The sequence below is a fragment of the Oratosquilla oratoria genome, chromosome 6 (genome assembly GCF_046742065.1).
Source record: "Oratosquilla oratoria isolate Oo_2021 chromosome 6, ASM4674206v1, whole genome shotgun sequence".
Classification (NCBI taxonomy): Eukaryota; Metazoa; Arthropoda; class Malacostraca; order Stomatopoda; family Squillidae; genus Oratosquilla; species Oratosquilla oratoria.
In genome coordinates, this window is record NC_134782.1 from 65,828,616 (window position 1) to 65,838,615 (window position 10,000).

Genomic DNA, 10,000 nt, shown 5'->3' on the forward strand with positions numbered 1-10,000 from the left:
CACTAAGATACGCCTAATCGTATACTACAAAACCTCCAAAACACACACCCTGGTTATTAAGAACAACAGCCAGCCCCCCAACCCTCCTCTACAAGAAGTCAATGTCGTGTATCAGTTTGATTGCCCTGTCGGTGATTGTCAGCACCGCACCTCCTCATACATTGGCATGACTTCTATGACCCTCTCCAAAAGACTCTCATACCACCTCCAGAATGGCGCCATCAAAACACATATGACAAAAGAACACAAAACCACCATCACCAGACAAACACTAAACGAAAACACTAAAATAATCTACAAAGCCCACGACCCCCTTCGCCTTAAGATGGCCGAAGCAGTGAACATATACATCGAGAAACCTTCCATTAACATACAACTCATGCCTACAACCACACTCCCAAGCAGTAGACGCACATAACACAAACAATAACACCCCTTTCCACAATCCACAAGGAAGTTGCTACTTCCACGTACGCAGCGCTACGGATCACGGCTACATGAAATGACCTCTCCCAGTGTTCGGGCAATGTACGGCCTGTATTTAAACCCTGTAATCACCAACTATTGTTACTCCCTCCCTGAGGATGACCGAGTAAGGTCGAAATACGTATAGGAGAATTAAAAAAGAGAAAACCACACCCAATGTCTTTTGGACACCTTCTCAGCTATTTGGAGTCACCACAGAAACTTGTTGCACGAGAGAAATTAAAGCTCCAATATAAACTCAACAACGCCATTGTCGCTGTAGATTTCTTGAAATCATGTATATATATATATATATATATATATATATATATATATATATATATATATGCTGTTGGTTTAAGAGTTCCAGAAATTTACGTTCCCAATACTGGAGAATTTAGATTTCTAGAAGTTCCTAATAGAGAGAAAACTGTTTCCATAGCACACAGTTGGAGATAATTCTGCATCCTGTGCCCCCCCCCCACCCTGTCTATATTCCTTAGGCGGTATTCCCGTGCTTCTATCCTTGTGATCATTATCGCAGCGAAATGATGGATTCCTAGGTGGAGATATGAGCTATTTAGTTTAGTCAGTGATGTAACTTTTAAATTTTCATTGAAATTCCTGTCCCCTTCACCGTATTTTAGATACACATTGCACTTTCTAAGTCGATTTCCTCAGCTCTTGAGTAGCAACCTCTAAAGGGGCTATCACACTAGCCTCGATTCACCGGTAGTAAAGTCCACTTCAAAAACAATTCCCGCCGTAAAATCACCATGGCAAACTACTGTTACGTTTTCTTAACAAAAATACTTAGGATGTCATTTGATATATTAGAGGACATTTATTTCCCTCCAGCATATTAGGCTCCAGTGTGATTACTCCTTTAATCGACTAGAATTTATTTGAATAAGAATAGAGTGTTTGTGTCTATGCTTCAGTGTCGAAGGACTACAGGGAAAATAAATGTAGGAAAAATAAACAAGACGAGGCCGATGTTTGCATCAGGTTTTCAGTAACGTGTCGAAATCCAGTAGTAGGGAGCCAGGAAGAATGGTTTAGAAATATATATATATATATATATATGAGCGTGCCGGAAGGAGTTGTGGCACAGAATTTATCAACAATATTAATTCTACGTTCATAGTATGAAAAACTCGTCTAATAGTGGAAAGAGCCAAAACCTATTATACATACACAGACATTTATACATACATATATATATATGTGTGTATATATATATCATATATATACATTATCTATATATATATTTGTATTAATATATATGTATATATATATATTATATATATGTATATGTATGTATATATATGTATATATATTATATATATGTATATATATATACATACATATATATGTATATATATACATGTATATATATGTATATATATACATATATATATATATATATATGTGTGTGTGTGTGTGTGTGTGTGTGTGCGTGTGTGTGTGTGTGTGTGCGTGTGCATAAAACTCCCCTTGTTAGATGGCAAAGTGTAAGCACGCAGCTTCATACACAATTTCTATTTTATTTACCAGATGCCTGTTAGGTCGTAGCTTGTCAGTCAAGCAGCAGAGGATTTGTTCACGTTGCTTGATTGCTAGGCCTCCTGACGTAACCAAACCCCTTTGTTTATTTATTTTATCAAGGTTTGGTACCGGCAGGATTCTGGTGAACATCATTTCCTTGGCAGTGTATGTATGCATGTATATACTCATATATATATATATATATATATATATATATATATATATATATATATATATATGTGTGTGTGTGTGTGTGTGTGTGTGTGTGTATGTATGTATGTATGTATGTATGTATGTATATATGTGTGTGTATCACAGAGAACCCACAGCCGGAGTGAAGCACTTGAGAGAACGCTAACTTGTATATTTCGGCTGCCAACTGCAGCCCCCTTATCTTCCCGAAGAGGGCTGCAGTTGGCAGGCGATATATAGAAGTTAGTGTTCTCCCCAGTGTTTCTTTCATTCCGACTGCGAGTTCTCTTGTGTGATTTACAAACGTGTTACTACATTTCTCTCTAGTGGATACTTGCTTAGTTCTATTCTTATATAATTCATTCTTTGTTGTTGTGTATAAAGGATTCAGTGAACATTATATTGTAATCACTTAGTAGTGATCAATGAGAGTGATGTGGTATGTATATATATCGAGAGAGAGAGAGAGAGAGAGAGAGAGAGAGAGAGAGAGAGAGAGAGAGAGAGAGAGAGAGAGAGAGAGAGCTTTCTATACGTCATTACGACACATGCAAGATTCGTCTCTTGTATGAAGAAATGGGAATTCCCCATACCCAGGCACCAACTGCAAGGATGCTGCGGAGAATTGACGTCAAACACATTCCCCGAAGCTGATAGTGGGAGCTACTGAGTTGTGGAATAGGAATTAGCAGCGAACAATCCGAGCGGCTGCGGTGCTGCCGGAACCAAGCGAGGAAAAAGTTCGTACATTTAAAATTCGTACATGATGTTGCACCACTGCAAAATGTTGCAGTATCCATGGGGGAATTTTGTTGCAAGTTCTCGCATAAACCAGTAAATTGACAGCAGCTGGTTAGAACTACCGCTGAGTTGCTTTGCTCTATGCGCTAAGGCTGATGGGATAGGTAAATGTCGCTACTGGGAATCGGAGAGAAGTGAAGGATTCGAACTTATGATACATCGGATGCGAAACCATCAGGATCGTTGACTTACAGTGGAATCTGCCTTTAATGAATAGTGATGCTCGATTGCTAGGTGGTAATGGACATGGAACTGCCTAGTGTGGACCTTATGGTCTCCTTTATTTATTAAGTTATCAGAGTTCATGTATAGAAAGGTCTCCTGTCGGCATGCTCCGCCTTTGTAAAATTGCGAACATGAAATTAAACATTGAAATTATTCTAATAGATTGACCTACACTGACTCAACCTCCTTCACGGAACTCCCGGTTCATACCCGGAACTATTGGGGAAAACAAGGAGTCCCGGTTGCGAAACGTTGGTGACCAGAGAATGCAGAAAGTTAGTGTGCTTACAAATTTCGTTTTCTTTCTTCACTCATTAAAATTGTTTATTCCACTACAGGAATACTGAATGTAGAATTTTCTAGAATACTTTCTCCCATTTTGAAATTAAATTAACTATATTTTCATCAGATTTTCCTCACTCATCCCTCACGGCTCTAACACGTTGAAGACGGTGATGCACTTAGATACATTTACATGGTGATCGGTTTTTATTTCAAGTGAGGGCGAGACGCGAGACAAAACGAGGCTATCAATTTACACCCTCTTCCATTCAATCTGCCCATTGCTTGAATAGTATCGATTACCATAAGACAGAACAAATACTAACTCGCATTAACTTGTTGAAGGTCATGAGTAACATTGGAGAGTTTCTGCAGCATGCAATGCGCAGGCGTTAACGTCATCCAATCTGTGCTGATGCCAACTCCGACAAGCTTAGACTTGTTTCTACCGAGAATCGACTCCCTCTTCCGTGTGAGAGGTTTGGACACCATTTAGCTTTGATTCTAAGTGCACGTCTGTCGACTTTTCTCGTCTACGAGCACTATTCAGAGGTGTAACGTATATACATGTATAAAACGGGGGCGATTATTTTAACGCTTTTTGTGCGATTCGTGGTTGCTGTAATTTTTATAACGATTTTAGGATTGCGTGACCTTGAGTTTACTGATTAGAAAATGTATAATATTCAGTGTTCTCGGTGTCTTGAACCTAATCTGTGAGATAGGAGTTCAAATAACGAGCCCTACGCACCTCTATTTTTGTCTGGGGAAATGAAGCCAGGCGCAGAGTTACGGACGCTAAAAACAAGCGAGCCATTGGAGCGATGGACTATTGCCATACCAGGAGAAAGTGAGCTAGTAGATGTCATACCTGTCATTTTGCTCAGTATATAATGAAACAAGGCCAAGTGAATGGTACACCAAATAAAGGAATGTAAAAGTCTAAACCATACTTGTTAATCTCGTCATGCGTGAACAATAATAAATATAATGAAGAGTTGTGAATGGTACTCTGAAATAAAATGTTTCAAGCATCCACCTGTATTACCTAGTGTATTGCGATACAAAGTGTCAGGGCTGGATTGTTAGCAGTTATGAAACGTAGCCTGTGAAAGATGGCCATGTGTATGAATCAGGAAAAATAAAATAAAGACATACGTGTAAGGAACAATTTCCACGGGGGTGAATGTATTCGGTTGAACGTGTTTGCCATGTTTGAAAAACAAAAATCAAGTGTCAATCATAAATGTAGGTGTTCATATTCAAGAAAAAGATACTGGATAAAGGGTTACTTATTTGGAACTGTAGGGCATAGCGCCTTTATTTTCATAAGGACAAGTTAGGCACTTCCCACAAAGCAGACTTCATAAAATTACCGGTACCAACATTGTCTAAAATAAAATAACCTAGTCACACGGTTAACCAGCGTTTTGTCAAACTTTTTCCACGCCAGTGCATAAAAAACTTGAAATGGGGAATAGATAAAAATTCATTATAGTGCACTAGAATGGAGGTTAGAAATGAATTTGAGCATATATAATGAATCGAAATCAAAAGTGTAATTCAACAATACGTTGTGAAAGTATTAGTTTGGTTTTGTAGGATTTTATGTGATTATATGTATATATATATATATATATATATATATATATATATATATATATATATATATATATATATATATATGTGATCAGTTGTAGAACCCCCCCCCCCCTACACAGGCGCGCTTGGAGTGGACATTGTACAGTTGATTAAGGATTGATAGATAACTGCAATTTATTATGTCTTGTGATATATAACCTAACCTAACCAAAGGTCGCATGAAAACTATAATAAGTGATTATCCTTTTTTTTTTTTCAAAAGTGGGCGTGAGAGAGGTTTTTATTATAATTTTTTAAGAGAATCTAGGTTTTATCATTTGATTATAATCCTCAGCATTCACATAAAAAATAAACTTGAATAGAAAATTAAGGGGGAACTGAAGTTCTTAAATGACTGTACATGGAATTGCAAGGATCAAGGACTAAAATCAAGGTTTAGAAAATATTATTATTATTTCAAAATTGTATGCGAATTACTAATGAAACAATATAGACAAATTAGAAACAACATAATGTTCAAAATTGCCTTGATCCATGGAGTTCCAGCAAAATCGGTTTCTGGAGTGACCCTTTGAAGACCGTTGTCGTTACGTTGAGAGCACCAGGACTTCGCCACATCAAATGATTAGGCGGTAAATACATATAATTTTTTAAATAGAAAATAAAAGAAATAATGTAGGCGGGCGTAGACGATCAACTATCATTATTATTATTATTATTATTATTATTATGTCCTAACCTAACCTAACATTACATAATCCAACCCAAGGAAAAAAAAAAGTCCACGAGACTATAAAAATAACCGAGCAAGTTGGTCTGCCCCACACCTATAATAACTAACTTCCTTCCATTTCATTCTTCCCTTACACTAAACCCCCAAATCCCTACCTCCCTCCCTCTTCCCCATCTTATCTATCCTCTCCTCTAACTAAAAACTAGCTTACGTTAGGGTGGAGAGTGCAGTTGATTTGTGTATGTGTTGAGGGGAATTGTACAATTGACTCCATATATTTATCTATACAATGTAAAGGGATACAAAATTATTATCAACCGATAACTGGAATTACCTTTCCAACAACGTTTTGAAAAAAAAAAAAACTATTCAGTAGTCAGCTCGTCTCAAGGAACAGATTTGGTGGCATATTATTATTATTATTAATGTTTGCGCAAGTGACGTGGCAGGATTTCCTGGATTTTATCGACATGGGAGGGTTATTTTTTTTTCATATAATATAATACTATAATGCGTGTCCACCCACCCCCACACTCCTGTCATATGTTCGGATGTGACGTGACTGTGAGGCAATCGGGGCCTAGGCAAGATTGGGGTCAGATTTCGTCAGGATCTGGTTTGAGACAAACATGATGATGATGGGCCTACGCCGAAGCAGTTTCCGTTGTCATATGTGCTTTGACTGTTAGGGCAGGTAACAGTCACTACAAGAAATTGGAGAAAAGTGCGGGATTCGAGCCCATAACATAGTGAATGCGATATCAGCATGCTTCAGATAATAATAGTAATTATGGAAGGTGAAAAATATGGACTCAGAGGTTTGCACACTGCAAATCACGCTGACACTCGGTCGTTGCCTTATGTGTACATTAACGCGTTTTCTTCGCATAGCCTAAACCTGCAGTTGCAACGCCGTCAATACGGTGAAACACGGAATAGATGTTGATCAGGCTGTTGGAGTTCTCTTTTATTTCATTCACTACGACTAGGCCAAGATATTCAGCGAAAACGAACGCCCACAACACGAGGAAATGAAAAATGAGATTGTTGTTCCATTAGAAATTGTTTTAAAGAAATCCATCATATCCGGAGATGTCCCAAAAGAATGGAAGCTAGCTAACGTTACTCCCATATTCAAAAAAGTTGACAAAAAGAAGCCAAATAACTATAGGCCTATAAGTTTGACTTCAATCGTAGGAAAAATAATGGAAACTATCATCAGAGATGCTATCGAACATCATTTAGAAAGTAACCGTTTGATAAATGATAGCCAGCATGGTTTCAGACGGAAACGTTCTTGCGTGACTAACTTACTCAAATTCTACAACACAGTTATCTCGAATTATGACAAAAGAAACAATATAGATTTAATATATCTAGACTTTGCAAAAGCATTTGATACCGTCCCACACGAAAGACTACTTACTAAATTAGCTTTACACGGAATAAGTGGTAGCCTATTAGGTTGGACTAGTAATTGGTTGAATGGTCGAAAACAGAGTTGTTTTAAATGGAAAAACTTCTAGATGGAAAAATGTTACAAGTGGAGTTCCTCAGGGTTCCGTTCTTGGGCCACTTCTATTCATAGTATATATAAATGATATAGAACATTGACTAAAATCTACCGTTCCAAATTTGCTGATGATACAAAACTGTGCGGAGTGGTAAATGATCACTCAAACCAATTAGATATTCAAGAAGATTTAGATAAATTACAGCAATGGTCTGAAAAGTGGCTAATGAAATTTAACACAAGTAAATGCAAGGTAATGCACATAGGTAAAAAAAACAGTAAGTACGATTACAAGTTATTTGGAAATTCGTTAACAAAAGTGGATAGTGAAAAAGATCTCGGCGTAATTATCAGTAACGACCTCAAATCATCCAAGCAGTGTATTTCAGCCTCTGAGAAAGCAAATAAGATTCTAGGACTGATTGCGCGATCTTTTGATTTCAAAAGTCCATCACTCATTAACAAGCTATATAAATCGTTAGTTCGTCCACATTTGGAATATGCTGTTTCCGTATGGTCACCGAATCTCATTAAAGACATTGGCAGACTGGAAAAAGTACAACGGCGAGCCACAAAACTGATTCCAAATATCAAAAATAAATCATACGAAAATCGACTAAAACATATGAATCTGTTTTCCCTAAAAAAGCGTAGACTCAGAGGTGACTTGATACAGGTCTTTAAGATTTTAAAGGGAATTGACAACATCAAAAGTGACAAAATTTTCACACTGAATGAGAATCAGACAAGAAACAATGGTCTCAAACTGTCCGGAAATAGATTCAATTTGGAAGTAGGTAGAAACAACTTTGCCAACCGTGTAGTTAATGAATGGAATAAACTTCCTGCAGAGGCAGTGCAATGTAGTTCAGTTCGAAGCTTTAAGAATCATTTAGATAAACACCTAAGGAAGATGCTGTAATGATTATAATTTATTTTATATTATTTGTTTTTGTTTTGTTATCATTTGTCTGTTTGATTTTCATTTATTATTAGTTATATGTCAATTTATTATTTACTATTTACCTGTTTGTTTATTATTTAACTATACCTATGCATTTATTTATGTATTTTATTTATTTACAATATTATAGTTTTTATTTATTATGTTATTATTATTATGATTTTTTTCTCGCATCCGACCTAGATATGGACCAAAAGGTCTCATGTCGGCATGCTCCGCCTTTGTACCTTTGTAATGTTCCAGGAAAGTCAGTCTGCATTCGGATGTCCTCCTTATCCATCCCGGGCCTGGGGTTAATCCCAAGTCCCAGAGCGTCGACCGGATATTGCGATGATGCGGATGTTTAGTTGGGAAACCGATCAAGAGGGAAGACTCGTTCGTTAATTGGTCGCATTGCTCTCACATTCTACCAAGGTCACTCAAGGGAACGTTGCCAGTAATGTAGGGTGTTTTTTCACTAATATTGTGCACTTTACGATAAGTACTTGGTTTTTATTATGGTTGATATATTCAAATGTAATATTGACTGTTAGTTTTGCCGAATAGCTATTGTATTGTGAACTTGCATGTAAACTGAACAGACCTGAGCGTAGCTAGTTTGAAACGCGCGCGACTTGCACTATCATTGCCAACAGTTTCACACTTGAGCTGAATTTACGTTTCGCAAATCATACGTCATCGTTGCGAAAGGAGAATAAGGTAGCATTTTTACTATTATTTATAGTATATTAAAGTAATTATTATATATAAATATCAAATATGTCATTGGTATTGCTGTCACTGCAAGTATATGTTAGTATTCAGGTATGGTCGCGGACGAACTGGCTGTGCGAGGCTATCTGAAAAAACTTCCAAATGTTTTGATTTTTATATAAGTTTTTTGTGTGTTATCATGGCAAAGTGTTTGTATTTAAGTATTTATACACATTTTTTATTTATGCTAGATTGTTTATAAGTTGGCGAAAGCGATACACAGATATTGTTAAAAAAATGTTTACTGGTGCAAAAACATGGCAACATCTCGTATAGTCAGCCCTCGTTTGAACATGTCTAGCCCAGTTATAACCTGTCCAGTGGAGCTGCATGCTCGTGGTATGATTCATCCAAGATTTCGCGATACTTAAAGGACGTGCCTTTTCGACTCTGTCAGTTTTGCAAAGTGTTCGTGTCAGACGTTGTTCCTGGACAGTCTGTGAAGAAAACTGAGTGAGTTTGTATGTAACTGAAAGAGAAGAGTGGACCCAGTCGTGGGCTGTGGGTTGTGGCGTATATACTAAATGTCCTTGAAGTCTGAAGCCTCCGGAACATTGCGCCAACCACCACCTCTCATGAGGATCAAGAATTCTCCATACCGTGGCCCGAGTATGTCGAAGGGTGGAGGCAAAGATATTGTTGTTGCAAGGCACTTGTACAGTAACACCGAAACCAGAGAAGTAGTCGAAGGAGGGCCCATTATGCCGTCCATCTCCTCAGGTTTATCTTGGCATAGAGCACATGATGATTATGACCCGAAGCACGACAGAGTAAGAAAATTAAGCCCAGATCATCTGAGCAACGGTTTCAGTGAGGTGAGAGTGCAGTGAACTAACGAGTAACGACTTCGGTGTGTGCACCTAGACGTGGCTGGTGGGAAGAATAAAGCTATTTTCATTTTGAGGAAATAAATTCTTTTGGT

General features: G+C 37.6%; 1 protein-coding gene across 4 annotated transcripts in view; it reads left to right on the forward strand.

Annotated features, from left to right (window-relative positions):
• LOC143026533 (cellular tumor antigen p53-like) overlaps nucleotides 1-10,000 on the forward strand; it is a 78,511-nt gene that overhangs the window by 45,739 nt on the left and 22,772 nt on the right. Inside the window, exon 1 of one of the 4 annotated variants that reach the window (XM_076187090.1) lies at nucleotides 9,251-9,893. The exons of the other annotated variants lie outside the window; for them this stretch is intronic. Coding sequence (XP_076043205.1) covers nucleotides 9,603-9,893 — 291 coding nt within the window. The 5' untranslated portion in view covers nucleotides 9,251-9,602. Of the gene's footprint in view, nucleotides 1-9,250; nucleotides 9,894-10,000 lie in introns of those variants that run through there. 4 annotated transcript variants of the gene reach the window in all.